Genomic DNA, 18,363 nt, shown 5'->3' with positions numbered 1-18,363 from the left:
GAAAATGAGGTGGATACCACAAGCTTCGTCATTGCGTCAATGCGTCCCAAAACATTAAAAGACACGAAGGAAATGATGACTTTTAGTGTGGAGCAGGAACGTACAACAAAAGGTAAGTAGCTCTCGATCTGTGTATTACTAGAGCAAGCAACTAATGTGCGTTCCCAACTAGATGTGTCTCATACACCCCTTTATCATCGCGCGTTTCCTGGAAATCGCCTTGCATGAGAAGCAGGGAATGGTGAAGCCACAATATGACAGGATCAAAGTCGCTATTTTTGGTGTATCTAATGTGAAGTGGTTTCAATCGGGCCGGCTGTTTAGGTGTCAAATTTCTGCAATAAACATTTGTTTCGACCCAACATCAAACCTCCCCTATTGGACATTCCAAGTTTGCTGAGGTGCAGAGATCGACAACCAGACCATCTGTAAACGAGCGTGAAGAAGCTTCTGCTTCCTCTTCATATTTATTGACTTCATTTTGAAACTGGCTTCTCTGAAACATGCTGCTGCAAAGTGCTGCCATTTTCTTGTCCTTCCTACTCCTTGTTAAAACTGAACAATCCCGCGATGACACTGCTGCCAATGTCTCTCCCTCTGCAACATCTGCCAACTGTTTCCCATCAGATCCTGTCAAAAATCCTGATGGGGGTTTCATCTGTGAAGGAGACTATATCAGACTCTATTCTGTGGACGCGAAGAGCCAGCATCAGTATCTGGCGATTAAAGACACTCCTGATGCTGGTAAGACTTGGTGTTGTTTTTGTTGTAGAGCTGTCAATTTGTTGAGCTGTCAAAACAGTCGTTGGTCTTGTGGGCATGCTCAGTGTCAGAATTCTGGCACCGAAAGGGTATTGTATTCTTTAAATTTCATTATCAATTGGGAGCATCCAAGTCTTGAAGAGTTGAGGAGAAAATTATGACACTCACTCACAACTTAAATCTGCTCCGTTGGTTTTGCGTAGATCTGAGACATCAAAGTGTTCAGGTAAATCCTGGCTCTTCCAATGCGACTGCCTTCCAAATATTCCCCTCTGGTCCTCTGTCTCCTCCTTACGAGTATGAAACTGTTTGATTTTGCTGTTCATATGTTTCATACTAACGACTTTCTGACTCATCATCTTTGATTTTCAGATGGAGCAATCCTGATTGTAATTGTCTGTTTGGGAAAATTCCTTGGGTGTCTTTTGAACATTGTTTTCAACGTGGAAGATTTTAACGTTTTTTGCTTTAGGGCCTCCTTCCTATGTACGAAATGCAATGACGACGGGCCATTCGTATCCATTCAAACTACGAGACACAAGCGGACGGTGGCTGAAAATTAGCCCTGGAAACGTGAGAAAAGACGAAATTCGGTTCATGATTTTCAAACCGGCGCTAACCCATTTTTCTTGTAACTTAGTACAAGGACAAAAAATATCAAACTCTATATGTAGACAACTGGGAAGCAGTGTACGACGATCACACTAATCCCACGATGTTGTTGTACGTTCCCAACACCGTCTACACGAGTCGATCATCAATGGCTGGTGGTGCCCCGGCTGGATGGATTTTAGATGCTGCTCAAGGCCTCGTGCTGTGGGATTATTATCAGGAGCGTGTTGCGTTCGACTGGGCCGGCCCAAATCCGTCACAAGTCCCAGGTTTGTCCGTGAAGCGGTCTTTTCATTCAGTGTGATAACATGTTGTGTTGAAGCTAACAACAATACATATAACAGGTTGTGAGACTCTGACTCTGTGGACAATTGAACAAACTCAGTCTCCAACTGAATTCACTGGATATATAGAAAAAGTGTTGAATTTGAAATATGGTAAGCCTTTTAAAAATGCTTTCAGCCTGCTATTAACTCGCAAATCACTTCATCAATCTAGAGTAAGCCCGGTTGAACACTTTAGATCCACATTTCTTGCTTTCGCCTAACTTCTTGATCCAAATTATAGCACTGATGCGGCATTGGAGAGTCTTGTCTTGTCGACTGAGGCGATACCGAACATCGGAAACTCCTGTGAGTCTTATTCTTTGCTATTAATTTTTAAAGTCAGGTGTTTGACCAATTGTTTTTCTAGCAATCACGAATGTCGGAGCCACTGAACAGAATCTCATTTTGACTGTAAGCTGCCATGTTTTGATTACCAAAAAAGGGGGTAGAAACGTCACACATCGATTTGTTTGATCAAACTCTGTCGCGCCTATAGATGTCGACGACACAATCCAACACTTGGATGTTCAACAGAGATCAACGTTTCAAGTATTCTGTTACTGGACAAGGTAAATCATTGGGTATAAGCGAGTGAATTCATTGAATATACCGTAACTTTGAATGGGGGAGTATATTTTTGGATTGACTCCTCTAAACGTTGTCTGAGAACCAACCTCATGGACTAGTTTTGACTTTTACACTCATTTAGGATGGGTTGGAGTGCCCTTCTTGGGAACCGGGATGGTACGCTGTATACTTCTACTTCTGATCTCATTTCACTCCTGCCAACGAAGCATGTTCACGCACAAAGTCTCACCATGTCTCAAATCCATTATAGTCAGTCTCTGTTTCGGCTGATATCGCTTTCACCACTGGACGTGGGAACAGTAAGAATTCCAATTTCTAGCCCTTTGGTGTTTATGACTATAGATGTCGACTTTTTTTGGGCCCTTTTCAGGTCAAACCAAATCAACCTACTTTTCAGTCAGCGCCATGATCCCCGTCCCAGGCCAATCTGTTATATCGGGTAGTATTTGGATGACAAAAGCTACTATGAAGCAGGTGCCTTTAATGTATACCGTGCAGCGAACGTGGCCTGATGGGAAGGTTGTTACGTTTGAGGTTACGGATACTGTTGATGTTGTTCAGTGAGTACCAGCGAATTCATAGCGTGTTTCTGATTCGTATTTTTCCTCGCCTGGTCACTAACGTGCTTCTCAACCCAGATATTATGATGCCGTGATATGCATTTCAAAGGCGTCAGGTATTGACTTGGGACAGACCCCAGCTTGCGTTCCACCTGCCTTATCGATGGGGAAATCAACAGGCTCTTCTGGTAAGCTGAATGTTTCTTGAATGAAATTTCATACTGTAAGAACCAAGTTCATGTCTTTTAGGCATCATTCTTCCATTCTTACAAGCCTAGACATTTATTTCATTTCGTACTTTATTTGCCAAATACATGCCATTCACATTCCCACGGCTTCTCTTGGTTTGCCACATTTCTCTTTACATCAACCAAGTTGTCTCTTGCGCAATCACGACTGCTGGACCCACTGAACAGAATCTCGCTTTGACGTTACGACTCAAGGGGTTTGAATTCAGCAACAAAAAAAACAACAAGCACACAGACCTAAATAGTGATTTCATCTCACGCATTTTCTCGCCTGTACAGACTTCTACAACGGAAAACCCAACGCTTCGACTTTACTATAGAGACCAAAGTTACGAAAAGTGAATTGATCGACTGTTGGGCTTTACTGAGATGGCTTTCATTGGACATTTCAAACTTTTGTTGCACATTATGTTGCTAAGCTTCTTTACAATTTAGGATGTCTTGGTATGCCATTCTTATGAATGGTATGATTCACACTTTGTTTTGAACTTGGGTGCCTAATGGCATTAAAGTTCTGGCAAACAACCACCCTTAATCCAACGGTTAGACTCTGTTTCTGCCGACGTAGCTTTTACGTAGCTTTGGGACTAGCAACCGTCAGTAAATTCTGCAATATCTTAGTGTATGCTACAACGCCTTCAACCTCAATTTTTCTCACCCCACCTTGTTTTCTGGCCAACCAAATTAACCTACTTCTCAGACGGTGCCGTGATACCTGTCCCAAGTCACTGTCGTATCTGGTAGCATCAGGATGAGAATGGCTACCACGAAGAAGGTGCCACTGACGTGTAAATGTACACCGAACATGGCCTGATGGGACGATCATTGCCTTTCAAATATCGGATACTATTATGGGTGTTGGTGAGCGCTGATTGATATCTTGGTGTCGATTCAACGAGTAACTCCAAACCTCTATTTTTGTGCCTGGCCATGCTCACACCGCTTTCTTTTCGACAGTACTACGGAGCCGCGCTTTGAATTTCGAATGCCCTGCCTATTCATTCTGGACAGACTGCTTGTCCGTCCACTGCCTAGTCGATGTGGAAGTCGATATTATTTAGTAAGTTGAAGGTGTATATTGGATGAGACTTCTTAAGGAGGATACCAGCTCTATGGCTTTTTGTCAGTTGCCATTCTAACGTTCTTACTTGGACGCCTGTCTTGCCAAATATATGAATTCACATCTAAACTTGGATCAAAACTCGAACTACGTCGTATTAAAGATGCTTTCGTAGGGTTTTTTGCCACCTACTCACACACACAAACAACTCGAATTGCAACTCATATTCAAAAGACTGTATTGATTATGAGGATTTATACACCACAAAATTCTCATGGCGAGACGAAATAAGATGGAATTGATTTTTTTGTAACGAAAGACGTTGTCGAATACCTCATTAACGGCTGTCTCTCTCTCTCTTCGATCACTCAGTGACTCCCAACACAAACTACCACCCCTCACTCGTCAACCCCTCCCTCACACGATATTTCACCAAATCCGAAATAGTAATCACTTTAATGCCCCACTCTTTCGCAAACACCCGTATATCATCCCGTCTCATCATACGTCCATCATCTAGAACGAGTTCCGAGATAGCAGACACTGGTGCAAGACCAGCCAATTTACATAAATCAACACTGGCTTCTGTATGTCCGACACGTTGGAGGACTCCTCCTTCGTGGTATCGTAGTGGGAAGACGTGGCCGGGACGACGGAAGTCTGTTGCTGTGGTTGTTGGATGGGCGAGTGCTCTGCATGTTGTTGCTCGGTCGGCGGCTGATATGCCAGTTGTGGTGTTTGCAGTTGCGTCACATGTGATTGTGTATGCAGTTCGAAGGGCCTCTTCATTGTATTTTACCATTATGGGGAGGTTGAGGCGGTCTAGTATTTCGCCTGGTGCTGGGACACATACCACGCCACTAATGATGGGAGAATGGTTGTTGTTGGTGAGTAATCAACAAAGCAATAATATAGTAGGTCTTGGGTCTTTTTTCTCTGGTGGATGTCTTGAACCAAAAAAAGGGACATGGTTTTGTACAGAGACAACTTCAAGCCAAACGCTCTTCTCAAACCACATGTTCAACCACAAAACTTACCCAGAATACCGAATCATAAAAGCCATCTTCTCAGTAGTCATAGCCTCAGCAGCAATAATCAAATCACCTTCATTCTCCCGATCTTCATTATCCACCGCAATAATGAATCGCCCCAGTTTGATGTCTGCTATGGCATCTTCTATACTGTCGAACTCGTATTTTTCACCATTCATGGCTGGCGCTGGGAGATTTAGCCCCTCGTAGTACTTGTTTAGGGATTTAGATGTTAATTGGTGAGCTAGTTTGGCATGGGTATATACAGGGAAACCGTTCTTGAAGACTCCTTGGATGAAGGATGGGTCGTTTCCTGATAGGAAAAGTGAGAGTAGGAGACCTGGAGAAGAAAGCGCAGATGGGTATCAGTATACTGGCTGTTGCGAAGGCCAATTGGATGACTTGTTTATCCCTCGCGTTGGGCAAAAAAAAAACAAGCTCGAATATTCTCGTTTTACCATGAGGTTCGTCAAACTCACTTTTTGTTGAAGTACGTTCCCATTGTGGACGTAACTTCACTATAATAACGTCTGATTTAAAGCCAGTCTCGATTTGGCCGACATCAGTCAACCCCAATAACTTGGCTGGGTTTACAGTAACAGAGGCAAATAAACTCTTTAACGCATCTTCTGATATGCTACCGCTGTAATTTGAGAGGGACAAGGTGTTGGAAAAACACAGTAGAGCAAAAAAAAAAACGGAGACCAACTCCGCCATACCTCTTCAGGAGATTCCTCGTCCTAAACTCCAGCTCCTTCCACAAACTAGTTGAATTCAGGAATATATTTCCAGTGCTTATGACTGAAGAGTCATGGGATGCGGATGAGGTAACAGGTACTAGAGTGATTCCTTGCTCTTGAATTGACTTGTCGGTCAATACACTGGCGTCTGATGTTATAATGCCAGCTGATGTAGTGCCGGATGCAATGGCATGTGAGATGGCCTCATGTAACGAGGAAGTTATATCCTAGAGAAGTAGGTATGGTGATGACGTGAGCCAAAAACCCAATGCAAAAGAGTCGTTTGATTCCTCCACGACCACCACAATGACTGGATGATGACCAATTTGATATCTCATCAAATATGCACACCAAACATGTAGGATCTAGCGATAAAACTTGATGACGTACCACATGTTCTGTATTCACACACGCCAGTACATCATCCGACACTGTAGGAGCACTAGTGCCATTAGCGACACCTGTAGATTTCTCCAATTTGACGGCCTCTATGCTGGCATTGATGAGAGCGGGTATAACGAGCAGTCCGTTACCGTCGATTTGGAGAGCGCCAGTGTCGATGACAGTAGTGGAAACCTGTTCTATGCGTCCAGATGCATTCAGGAGGATGTCGCCGTGCTCTAGTATGAATTGTGGGCCTTTTAGGTAGGCCACGTTCCTTAGGACGATGGTTGTGGGAGTGTTGTTGGAGTGATGTGGCATCGTGAATGTCTGGGATTTAAAATGTTGGAGCAGTTCGAGATGTACGTTCGACTTTAGATAGCTAGGACGTCCACAAGTATCGAGTTAACTAGAGAATGAGCAAGTTAGGACAGTCCAAGTTCAACCAATAGTAGGAATTCAACCAGAAGAATAGCTTACATGTGGGCTTTTTTTCTTTTTGCTCCGTTCGTTCTGCAACGTTACAAGGCTGATACTACTAGAGCTATGGCTTGCTTCTGCGATAGTTGCGATGCCTTTGACTCTAGATGGCTACCGCGCAATGTTCCCTGTCTGAGTCAGCTTTGTTTTGCCAATGACAAGGGCAATTCAAGTGACAGAATGACGTCGTGATGATACCCATATGCGTTCGCTCATCACTTGAGCCGGCGATCGCTATTATTTTGTCACGAGAGACGAACTATTCCATGTCCAAGAGCGTCCATACAAAGATGAACGCGACACGCTCGCTACAAGGTTCTTGTCTTTGGAATTAAGAACTTGCGTCTTATTGCTGAACAAGTTGCTATTATAATTACGTTAAAAGGTAGCTCGTCTTTGTGCAGTAAAAGAATCTTAATAGCTGCAGGCTTGAGCTCTCGATCACGTCTTGAACGGTTCAATAATCAACTGCCCTGTCTTGAAGCTGAACGAACGCCACTTACAAGTGCAAGCTCATCTATGAATGAAATACTTTAGCCTGTAGATTCCGATGTTGATCTAGTCTCGCTCCCTTACGGAACACTCTTCGCCTCTGCCCCATCCGACTTCGTTTTCCAAACGTAGACAGATCTACCATGAGCTCCTTCACCTCATTCCGAAAGAAGAATACCACCGATAATACCGATAATACCACCACCAACAACCATAATCCACCTCCAGGAACCCGCACCTATGCATCCAGCGTCCCAGGACTAATGACATCTTGTGGAATGCCTGCCTTGGATTCACTACTAGGGCCTGGAGGCATCCCATTGGGCACTCTCACCATCATCAAAGAAGATAGACTAACGGGTTATGCTAAGCTATTGCTGGATTATGTTATTGCTCAGGGTCTGAGCTGTGGACATGCTGTTTGTCATGTTGCTGCTTCGTCGACAAGCAATGGCATTACTGGTCTTAGTACTAGTAATAGTGATATTGGGGTGAATCATGTTATGGGAGTAGCTGAGAACAGGCATATTGACGATAATGATGAGAATGATGATGTTGTGAATCAACAGCAGGCTGATCAAAGTATTGGAGGTAATGATGCTGCAGCCTCTACTGCAGCGGCAACTGCTGAAAGAATGAAGATTGGTTGGAGATATGAGAGTATGCCAAAGGTGGACTCGTCACCATCACAACCTACATTCACTCCAGGTATTTATATAGAGTTACCTGACGTTTTTTTTTGAGCTCTAGACCTCAAGTCCATGAATTTTTATAACATAGGCTCCTCTGGAATACCATATCAGCGTGTCTTTGATCTGACAAAGACATACTCGCCAACAGTCATCCAAGAAATGACGAGTGATGGTCGTATCGTACTGATTGATGCCAAAGAGTTTGTAAAGACATCCTATGATGCTCTCTTTGAAGAGATTAGTCGTGTCGTGGACGCTTACAAGTAAGAGTTGTGACAGGTCTTTCATTGACTGATTTCGTCCTCAGTTGATGTTGAACTGTTTTTGCTCAACCCAATTAGAAAATCTACACAGCCAAATGTGCTAAGACTAGTTATTCGATCTTTGGCTTCACCACTGTGGTATTCTGGTGATGAGGACTATCCCACAGTATGTCTTCATGTACATCAAAGATGACACGTCATTGGCATCTAATATTAAGATTCTTTCTAATTCTCTAGGTCTTGTATCGCTTCCTCATCAAACTTAAATCACTTTTGAGACCTTTACATGCCATATGCTTTATATCTATACCAGCCCACTTGTATGGTGACTCGCTCACATCACCCAGTTCATTCATTCGGCGATTGGAATGGGCGGCTGATGCCGTATTGGAAGTAGAGTCATTCGCAGGTGAGAAAATAAGTACTGTCGTCATGATGTCTCTACAAAAATGGCTTTGTTGCCTTCCGTTGTCCTGGCATTGACCAAACCAAAAAAGATGCTCACCATCACGGTCGCATAGGGAGCGCAAGGTCCCTACCTCCAATAATCACATCAACATACCACGGACTAGTCCATCCTCATAAACAATTAACATACCATCCAGACTCGAAACTATCTACCTTTGCATTCAAATGTCGACGACGCAAGTTTGATATCTCTATATTCTACATCCCACCTGAAGAAGGTGGAACGGATCGACCAGAGGAAGTCGCTTCTGCCAGTAGTAGTGGTACAATGAAACAAAAGAAAATGAAGAAGAAATTTGATGTTGAGGATGATGGTGGACGTGATACTCTTGCAACGGGATCAAAATCTGTGCGATTTGCTGGCAAGATTGATTTCTAAGAATGTTGGCTGGATTATATATATGTGCTTTTGGCAAAATACCCATCATATCCAATTGTATGTAGTAACATAGATAGAACGCAAATTCGAACAGACAAGGATGTCTATATGTTCATGTTTTGGATTATTTTATGCTTAAAGGACACATTTTGATTGGTGTTGCCAATCTATACAGGTTGTTTGCCCTTGTTGATGTAAAGTTGAGATAGTGGGCCTTACACGGTCCAAACCTAAGCCGTTGCCTTCATTTGCATAGAACCTATTGTATTAAGGCCATCAGCACAGACAGGGAAAGTAGTCAGTGCTTGTAGGGTGAACTCGTCGTTTTCCTTGTCCCTGCCTGACGAGTCTATAATATATAAACCTTGTACATTGTACCACACTCACCTTGGCACGCATCTCACATACGCTGTGCTAGGTAGGTGGACGGTCTCTTACTCAATACACATACGCATCTCACATCTGCTGTGCTAGACGCCTACATTCCTGACTCACTTCCAAAGAGAAGCTGGACTTGGTCCAGTTTATACAGGCAAACCAGACTCATCATCTTCAAAGACCGACATTTTGACACCACGAGGCTCGGTTGAATCAAGCACAAGCACTCTTGAGAATCCGTTTATGCATTCGCATAGTATTGCTACTTTTAAAATCCTTCAGACAGTTGGGCCACATGTTCATCCAAACGGATGGGCTGACAACCTTTGGCATTATAGCATCGATTACAAGTGACTGAGATGCTCTTCGAATAAAGGAGATATGGAGCTTCCAGTTCGTCAGCGTCCAGCTTCTTGATGCCACTAAATATACTCTGACGATACTCTAAAATAGGAAGCACTTGCAGAACGCTATTGAGCCATTCCATCGTATTCATGTTTCTCCAAATACTCGTAGGTATGTTCTCGTAGAGCTTCTCACAAGCCAAATGGTTGAAGTCCTTGCGTACGAGACTGATGGCGTAAAGAGCTTTGTGTCTAGCTTTGACATTATGACTATAAATAGTTCGTTTGGTAGTCAACGGCCTGGTGTTGTTGAATTGTCATTGTTGATATGCAAAGTTGATGTTGGCTCTAATTCGGCAGAGTTTGCTGCGAAAGAAGATCCTGCTTTGGTACACGATATCATATTATCAGTTATGAATGGAGAGGGCTCGTAGAATGTCCATCTATTGGCGTGTTGCGGTGGGATCCATCTAACGATGTCTCGCTGAAACAGAGTAAGTCAATGATGATCGTTATGATCATATGATCACAATGCTGCATTGTTCGCTGTTGAATTCTGCTTTTATCAACATGAACATGTTTGCACGTGCTGACACATCCCCATCACATCGATATCACAACCACAGCAGCAACAAAGGAAGCCTTTAACGAAATCAAACTCATCACAACTCCTAACCAAGATCCACGCCGCAAAAGACGCAGTCAAAAAGGATCTAGGACTGTATATCGAAAAGACCATCCGACAACAGCTTGGCAAGTACGAATTCGGTCAACTCACTATGCAAATCCCTTCCGTAATGGCTACTATGAAACGTGGAGCACCTCCAACTGATGTTGTATTGAAGAAGATGTGGAAGTTACATCCAGAACTCGTTGCTGGTGCTGAAAGGAAGGTCAAGAGGGAAGTGAGGAAGGGAAAGCTTGCACAGAGGGCAGCAGCTATGGCAGCATGGAATGCTCAGAGGAGGTAGAAGGATACGTTGAGGCTAAAGCCATGTATATAGAATATATCATAAAGAGGATGTAGTGGTGGAGACACTAGAAATTGCTCATAATCGAATTGACTTTATATATATATATATATATATATAAACGATAAGATTGCTCATAGAGGAATATACTTGATATATCTAACGATACATGATCACTACTTGTAAACAGTATACAATTCTGCGAAGATGCAACTATGAAAGCGAATTGTCGTTTCGTAAAGGTCTTTATATTTTAGAGCAAAAAGTATCATACAACAAAACGGTTCCAGCCCGCAATATTTCACAAGCCAAACAAATAATTTGGGGGGTAATAACCAACCATAACCACCGGTGTACAGCCTTACTATCTGGATTTCTCATTATATCCAGCAAATGAGAAACCAGGCACCAGCAACAAAACAACTCCACCACTATCTACAACTACATCTTCTTTTCAGCACTTACCCTACTATCCAACCATTTCCAACTCACTCTACTTTTCCCACCACACTACTGCTATTATCGATCAAAACGACAGCGTCGATTCTTGACGTGTCGATGCAGAGCATCACTTCTCGTAAACGTTCGTGCACAATTAACACATCTGAACTTTTTAAAGTCTTCACGATGTGTAATGGCATGTCGTTTCAATTCCTGTCGTCTCAAAAAGGCCTTTGTGCACACTTCGCAAGTATGGATCTTTTCACCATTATCAATAGGTAGAGCACCACCATTATCATCTGATGCTCTTTGTGCTGTACCAGCTTTAGATACTTTTTTACCAAATTTACGGATTGTGGTTCCAGCTCGACTACCACCAGCAGTAGCACCACCAGTACTATTATTATTCTTCAAGTGTTGCTTTTCGTGTGATTTCAAACCACATAATTTTTGAAAGAGTTTACCACAGTGGCATTTGAATGGATGAGTTACTGCAGTTGGGGCATCTACGTTATCGTCTTCTAGATTGGCAAAGAGACCTTCACCGGGTAGTTGTATCGGGTGTGTTGATGCATAGTCTTCAGATTCCGATGATGATATACCTAAACCGTCTGGATGAGGTCGTCGTATAGGTCTACCGGACGACGATGTTGCCACTACAGGTTGGTTTTGGGTTTGACTGGTACGGCGACGCTGGCTAGAGTTCTGTCTACGTTCATACAAATCGTCGTCATCGTCATCATGATCTTCATAATCACTACCATCGTCCTCTCCATCTTCACGTATGCCCTCCTCGACTTCTTCAGCGCCAGCATGAGCCATATCAGATTCATCATCGTCTGCTTCGTCTTCAGAATCTGATAATGCACCTCGTCGCATAACTACATCCTCCTTCTCTTCCTTGATTGAAGCGTTGCTACCATTACTGCCCTTTCGCTTCATGGTTGGGTTGGTTGTGTTGTTTGGTAGTGCTGACATGGCAGCCATTGGTGAGGGAGCCAAGACCGATGATGTGGTCAACACATTCGGAGTTGGAACTGCTGATGTTGGAGTGCCTGACAATACACCTGGATCGATATATGCTCGGAAGGGCGATATGAAGGGTAATGGAGGTGCTGTTAAGGACCTTTGGTGGTGGTGTCCGTGATGGATGTTTTGCTGTTGTTGCATGTGATGTGGGTGGTGATGCATAAATACAGGTGATGAGATTGCTGAAGCAGATAATGAGGAGTGCATGGTATGAGTAACAGGTATCTATGGAGGAAGTTTGAAGTTGGTGACTGGAGTGCGAAAAAAACGATAAAATAACCTGGCGCATTGAGTTTTCACCCACCTCCTGACTTCGTACCAGATTCATGTTGAGTGGTGGAGGCTTTGCTCGTCCATTTCCAATAGCAGCAGATCCGGCAATTGCACTGGTACCACTATGACTAGTCGGTCGAGGCAATATCGGACCGACCATACCAGGATGATAGTAAGCCGGCATAAACATTGGTTGCTGTGATTGTTGTCCTGAAACAATGTCGCGCCTAGACATGGCAATATAGGTAGCTGCTTGATCATATACTTGGTGATGAGCCCATATCGGAGATTGCTGCATACCAGCCATCATATTATTGGGAAATTCATGGTAACCTGGCATCATAGCAGCAGCCATATTCCATCTCTGTATATTAGCGATAGATTCATCACCGGAATACGTCCAGCGTCGTGTGTGACCATTGCCGAATTGGATTTCAGCTAGTTGAGCAGCATCTTCTGCTGATAATGGAGGTATTCCGCCACCTTGATACATTTGCTGTTGTGGATACATGTGCTGTTGCTGTTGACTATTATACATTGGCTGAATTTTTGGATGTTGTTGAAGCTGCGGCGGGCTGTGTGAAGGTGTTGGCGACGAGCTTGATGCTACAGACGACGACGAGGACGATCCAGACGAGAGTGCCTGCACATCTCTAGTTGAAGAGCCATCCACGATATCTATTTCTGTTTTTATACTGTGTTGCTCGTGCTGAAACCATTGTCCAGCGATATCAGAAAAGTTGTTGTCGGTCTCCATCTTTACATCTGATAAACCATTCGACTGGCTGATATGCTGTTGGTGCTGGAATGGGTCGTGTTGGTTTTCTGTAAATCGATAACTTCCAGTCATGGTGAATTGCTGTTCTGGAAGATGAGACATTGTTGTGGTTGACGGCATGTGTTGGTTCAAGTTATCGTCGGAGTGAGTTTCACTGTGCTTATTTAGAGAATACTGATTAGTCCATGGTACTAGATAGGTCCTTTGCATGGTTTGATAAATTTTGATTGCAAAGAAACTTGGCAGAAGAATTGTCGACGCAAACACCGATATGTGGAGAACTTACATCATATGACTAGTTAGGACCCTCTAGTGAATGCTATACTAGGAAAGATTTACGCCTCTTGAGTCGGGATTTGACTCTTTGTTTGATGTTACAGAGCTGAATCTGCCGTTGTCTTTCTCTTTCCTTTAGGCTTCTTTTAGGGTGCACACAAGGACAAATAGAAGGTTTCGAACACAACTCGAGAACTCCGGTCATCATCCAGTAAGCCTCTGACGCGTCTCTCATCTGCTAGTCTGCTGGTCTCCATGACGCGATCTTTCACCGTTTGCTGCAATGTCCCTCAAAGTTGTGCTCGACGCCACATGGCCTCTTTAAGCTCTGGATCATAAAAAAGCAGCAATGGATCAAATTTTAGGTTCCAGACTTGACGAGGCACTCCAAGCTACGAAGAAAGGCGACATCGATTTCACATTCCCAGCTGCCGGCCGCTTGTCATTATGATCACGTCTTGTAAAAAATCACGTTGAAAATAATCACGTTCCGCTTTGAATTGCAAGAATAAAGCGTACTCAACCCTCAAGTTGCTGGCCCAAATCGCCAAATTCTCAGACGTTTTCCTTCTTTGGGTAAAATCATTCAACAACGATTTTCACTAGGGCGATCGCTCACTGTTCACGTTGTTGTCCCTCTTCCTGTATTCAAATCCAAGCTTCAAAGCATGACACTACATCTCCATTCCTCCAACATCCCCCTGCATAACACATTTCCTTCAAAAAACACTATCAAGGCTTGTCAACTCTCGACCCATTTCCCAAAATCTCGACAACTTTATACAGGGCCTCTCAACTAAATGTATACAGCACTATAAAAGAATTAAATTGACGGCCAGCGTCAACACCACCACCAACAACACCACACTCCTCACTCCTGTTCCAATAGACACGGGGGCATCACTCGTACTAACCACCGGCGTCTTCGTTGCCATAGCTGCGCCTGCTGCTACCTGTGATGCCTTGGCCGCTATCACTGCAGCAGCTGCTGCATCACTCCCGGGCGCTGGTTGACTGGGACATCTTCCAATAAATGCGATCTTATACAGCCGGAACGTTGTGTTTTGTGGCATGAAGGTAGTCATCATTAGCGTTGAGAGATGCATAAAATCGGTGGCGTTTCCAGCCACATTCAGATGGAAGGTTTGTAGCGGTATGTTAATGGTTTGCGATGTCCCATTTGCCACGATAAACGTAGAGAGTGGGTAGTATATGGTGTCTACAAGCATAGAAGCTAATCAGACCATACGTTCGATGGTAATATCAAGACAAAAGCGTAATACCTGGCTCCTTTGTCACGCAATCACTTCCTAGCTGTGTGAAGGCCATGGCCATATCGGCTCCCAGTGGAAAGAGGAAACTCAGACTCAAAGAGGTATATCTTTTGTATCGTATGTCAGTGACGATATTCACAATTCAATTTCAGCAATCAACAAATGCATACCGGCTGGCGTTGAAACAACGGTTTGCAGTCAAGGAGGTGAAGAAATATGAGGTTGCGAGGCCACCGTTCGGCACGACACCCATGCTTCCTGTATTCATAGTAAGGCTGACGCCAGCACCTCCATAAGAGCCACCCTGTCAATCAAAGTGTGAGCTAGAGTACACCAAATGTTTTCCTTCAGATGACCCGATTCAGTACCTGCAGCGTATATAGCGTGGCATTGTTTGTGACGGTTCTAGCGACTCTGTAATCGTCTATTATATAGTCGGGCTAAAATGTTGATAGAGAGGTTATTGACGGTGAACAGCGAACGAACAAGACTGCGACTTACATAACACCCAGTGGTATTGTCGGCCGCCTCTGTTGGGCCAGGAGTGATTTGAGCACTTGCTAGGTGTAGTAGCAGTGGCAGTATACCTAGCAGCATCCACATTCTCTTCATATCTTCGTCGTATGGAAGTTTGCAAGTACTCGTTTGCCGCATCCAATTTTAAAGTCCGACGCACAGCCAAACTAGACGTAAGGGTGTTCTCCTAGATATACGAGAAATCGGTTGATCTTGAGCCCTAGTTCGCAGTTGTGGTCTGTTGTGGCAGCTGCTGAGCTTGCCTGTCCTGATTGGCTTTCTGCCAACAGCTTGTCTTGCTTCTTAAATATGTTTCGATTCGAACCTGGCAAGATCGGATTGCCATCAGACTTTCGATTTACTGACTGGGCAGAACTGAAAGGATGAGGATGCAAGGTGCCCCAAGAAGATTTGAACAAATTATTGGTTGGAATGAGAGATGGAAATGGAATGGATGCTAGCATTCAAAAGACGAAAATCCCTGGAATTGTGCTAGTAGAAACGATGGATGGTAAGATTCGGCTGCGATTCATTGGTACAGATGTCGCATATTTGGGCAATTGACATTTACCATCAACATCTCTGTAGTGTTTTACCCGTTAGTCGATGATCCCTATATTCAAGTTAGTACAATGCATTGATCAATGTACATCTAGCTATCTAGACTCAGCACTTTAAACTTACTGCAATCTATCTGTTCCATTATAGGGTCGCATCACCTGTGCCAATGTACTTTCGGACCTGTACGCCATGGGTGTCTCAGACTGTGATAATATGTTGATGTATCTCGGAATCGCGCGCAAGATGTCACCAGAGCTGAAGGAGACCGTTACAAAACTCTTCATGCGTGGATTCCATGGTACTTCAATGGTTCTCGTGTTTTGTCGATCTCGCCCTTTGGCCAACACTGTCAAAACTCAATAGATTTGGCCCATGAAGCTGGCACTAAAGTTACTGGTGGACAGACAATTCAAAGCCCTTGGTACACCATAGGCGGATCAGCTACTTCTGTAGTGCAAGAATCAGAAGTCATTATGTAATGAGACTATTGCTTAGGAAACGTCAAGCTTCTATGGACTAAGCTGACTTCAATTTAGGCCTATTCATGCTAAAGATGGAGACGTCTTGGTGTTGACGAAACCGCTAGGCAATCAACTGGCCGTCAATGCTCATACATGGCTGTTTAATGAAGAAAAGTACAATCGTGTTCGTGACATTATAAGCAAAGAGCATGGTAGGAGCCTCATTGGTTGTTCCAATCCTTGCATGAAAGTTTCTCATGCTATATCCTTTAGTTGTTGACGCATACGAAACTGCCATCAGATCAATGTGCAGACTCAATCGAAACGCGGCCAAGCTGATGCATCAACATTGTATGTTCGGAACTTTTGCTGCGTGATATTTTTGACCACGAAATCTAACGTGGTATGTCGTAATACAGCGGTGCATGCTTCAACAGATGTCACAGGCTTTGGAATCCTTGGCCACGCTGAGAATTTGGCCAGTAATCAAGAAGCAGACGTCGACTTTGTCATTGATACCCTCCCAATTATTGACAAGATGTGGGAAGTGAATGCCAAAGTGAATTTCAAACTTGAGATTGGACGAAGTGCAGAGACCTCTGGTGCGTTTGTGTGTACGCACGTTGAGCTATTGTACGGACCGACTCCTCATTCATTCTTAACAATAGGGGGTCTCTTGATTGCTCTACCTGCTGAAAACGCCGACGCATATATAAAAGAACTTGAATCCATTGATGAGTGCCCGGCTTGGATTGTTGGTCGTGTTGTTTCAGGTACCCAGAATTGCGTACCTGTGTTGATAGACTAGCCTCCTTGTTAACATGGAATGTCTCGCTTTGTGAATCAGGAACGCGAAAAGCAAGACTGGCTCCAAATCCTACCATCATACCTATACCTTACCGACCTTTACCTTCCAGACCATTCTAATTTAATTTTGAAAAATCTTCTTGGGGCGTTTCCTTGTTACTTGAAGACTGTCATACCGATATGAAGCTCTCGTTTTCACAAGTTCTCTATCAGAGAATGAAACGAGGGCTGATACATGGCGTCTTGATGTTAGGGATACTCTTTACACTTGCATCATTTCTTTGTAACCATAGTTTATACGAAATATACGCATTTGAAACTGACACATGTGCAACTGGATTGAGGTGCTAATTCATGACGGGAGGAACTACATGAAAGCCTACTAACATTAATAGCTGCTGATTGTCGGGCGCTATTACTACATCGTGACTGTCGTAAGTTACCACTTGACACTGATTGTCGCATTTGAGCCCCGCCTCAAACAGGCGGCAGGTTTGGCACAGGCTTCTCAGTCTTGAAGCCTAAGAACTAAAGGAGCTTCTTCTGTACGTGTGAGTTTGTAGGAGGCAGCAGTAATCCTCCTATGAAGCGGCCGGCTATCAGCATGTGGTTTGAGTACTAAGACTGCCCAACCATGGTGAACAGACCATTTACACAGATATGGCAGCTGGCACATAAAAGGGCAAAGATCTCGAATTCCTCTGATATATAGCTTCCTGTAATGAGATCGTGCAGTATAACGGTCATGTAAAGAGTCCAGCAAACCACAATACCAAGTGTCAACATGACGAGGTCTTTATAGAGGGTGATTTCTGAAGAGGCGATTGGTGAGTCAACACGTTTCTGGGCTTCCTTGTACTTGGACCACTTGCTGTTGAGCGATGAAACGTCACTGGTGCTGTAGTTGACGGGATGCTTTACAAGTTTGTTGATTGCCGATGCTGAAGCAAAGATCTTGCGCAGAATCAGAAAATTGCAAACACCCATAACAGCCTAAGAGACAAAAGCACTGTGTAAGTCTACATGCTGGTGAGAAAGGAAACAGCTTTATCTTACAATGCAACCCATCATGGAGAGGAATGCTACCAGCACAATCGTCAAGACGCCTGCATTCCTTGATCCCCATACTGAGAGAAAGTACGTGCCATATGCACGGACATTTAGAGAGTTCT

At 43.8% G+C, this 18,363-nt stretch overlaps 5 protein-coding genes across 5 annotated transcripts; 3 read left to right on the top strand and 2 right to left on the bottom strand.

Annotated features, from left to right (window-relative positions):
* Nucleotides 1-503: 503 nt before the first annotated feature.
* Nucleotides 504-3,126, top strand: SmJEL517_g01870 (uncharacterized protein; the record flags this gene model as incomplete). Its single annotated transcript, XM_031167798.1, has 11 exons — nucleotides 504-744; nucleotides 1,235-1,335; nucleotides 1,403-1,643; nucleotides 1,719-1,811; nucleotides 2,068-2,111; nucleotides 2,197-2,269; nucleotides 2,410-2,444; nucleotides 2,539-2,587; nucleotides 2,659-2,848; nucleotides 2,927-3,036; nucleotides 3,098-3,126. 11 exons carry the CDS (start codon nucleotides 504-506, stop codon nucleotides 3,124-3,126), a joined length of 1,206 nt encoding a protein of 401 aa, XP_031026206.1.
* Nucleotides 3,127-4,544: 1,418 nt separating this feature from the next.
* RIB3 (3,4-dihydroxy-2-butanone-4-phosphate synthase) lies at nucleotides 4,545-6,629 on the bottom strand (the record flags this gene model as incomplete). Its single annotated transcript, XM_031167797.1, has 5 exons — nucleotides 4,545-5,016; nucleotides 5,194-5,527; nucleotides 5,646-5,830; nucleotides 5,907-6,154; nucleotides 6,318-6,629. The coding sequence occupies 5 exons, from the start codon at nucleotides 6,627-6,629 to the stop codon at nucleotides 4,545-4,547; spliced, it is 1,551 nt and encodes a 516-aa protein (XP_031026129.1).
* A 794-nt stretch (nucleotides 6,630-7,423) lies between these two features.
* SmJEL517_g01868 (uncharacterized protein) lies at nucleotides 7,424-9,082 on the top strand (the record flags this gene model as incomplete). Its single annotated transcript, XM_031167796.1, has 5 exons — nucleotides 7,424-7,988; nucleotides 8,061-8,235; nucleotides 8,314-8,401; nucleotides 8,473-8,644; nucleotides 8,757-9,082. 5 exons carry the CDS (start codon nucleotides 7,424-7,426, stop codon nucleotides 9,080-9,082), a joined length of 1,326 nt encoding a protein of 441 aa, XP_031026128.1.
* Nucleotides 9,083-11,294: 2,212 nt separating this feature from the next.
* Nucleotides 11,295-13,398, bottom strand: SmJEL517_g01867 (uncharacterized protein; the record flags this gene model as incomplete). Its single annotated transcript, XM_031167795.1, has 2 exons — nucleotides 11,295-12,470; nucleotides 12,550-13,398. The coding sequence occupies 2 exons, from the start codon at nucleotides 13,396-13,398 to the stop codon at nucleotides 11,295-11,297; spliced, it is 2,025 nt and encodes a 674-aa protein (XP_031026135.1).
* Nucleotides 13,399-15,794: 2,396 nt separating this feature from the next.
* On the top strand, nucleotides 15,795-17,311 carry SmJEL517_g01866 (selenide, water dikinase; the record flags this gene model as incomplete). The annotated part of the gene is made up of 9 exons (XM_031167794.1): nucleotides 15,795-15,873; nucleotides 15,951-15,985; nucleotides 16,071-16,221; nucleotides 16,287-16,398; nucleotides 16,460-16,596; nucleotides 16,658-16,735; nucleotides 16,804-16,986; nucleotides 17,053-17,157; nucleotides 17,232-17,311. The coding sequence occupies 9 exons, from the start codon at nucleotides 15,795-15,797 to the stop codon at nucleotides 17,309-17,311; spliced, it is 960 nt and encodes a 319-aa protein (XP_031026134.1).
* Between the last annotated feature and the right edge of the window lie 1,052 nt (nucleotides 17,312-18,363).

This window comes from Synchytrium microbalum (genome assembly GCF_006535985.1).
Source record: "Synchytrium microbalum strain JEL517 chromosome Unknown SmJEL517_scf0007, whole genome shotgun sequence".
NCBI classification, from domain to species: Eukaryota; Fungi; Chytridiomycota; class Chytridiomycetes; order Synchytriales; family Synchytriaceae; genus Synchytrium; species Synchytrium microbalum.
This window is presented reverse-complemented; position numbering and strand designations above follow the sequence as displayed.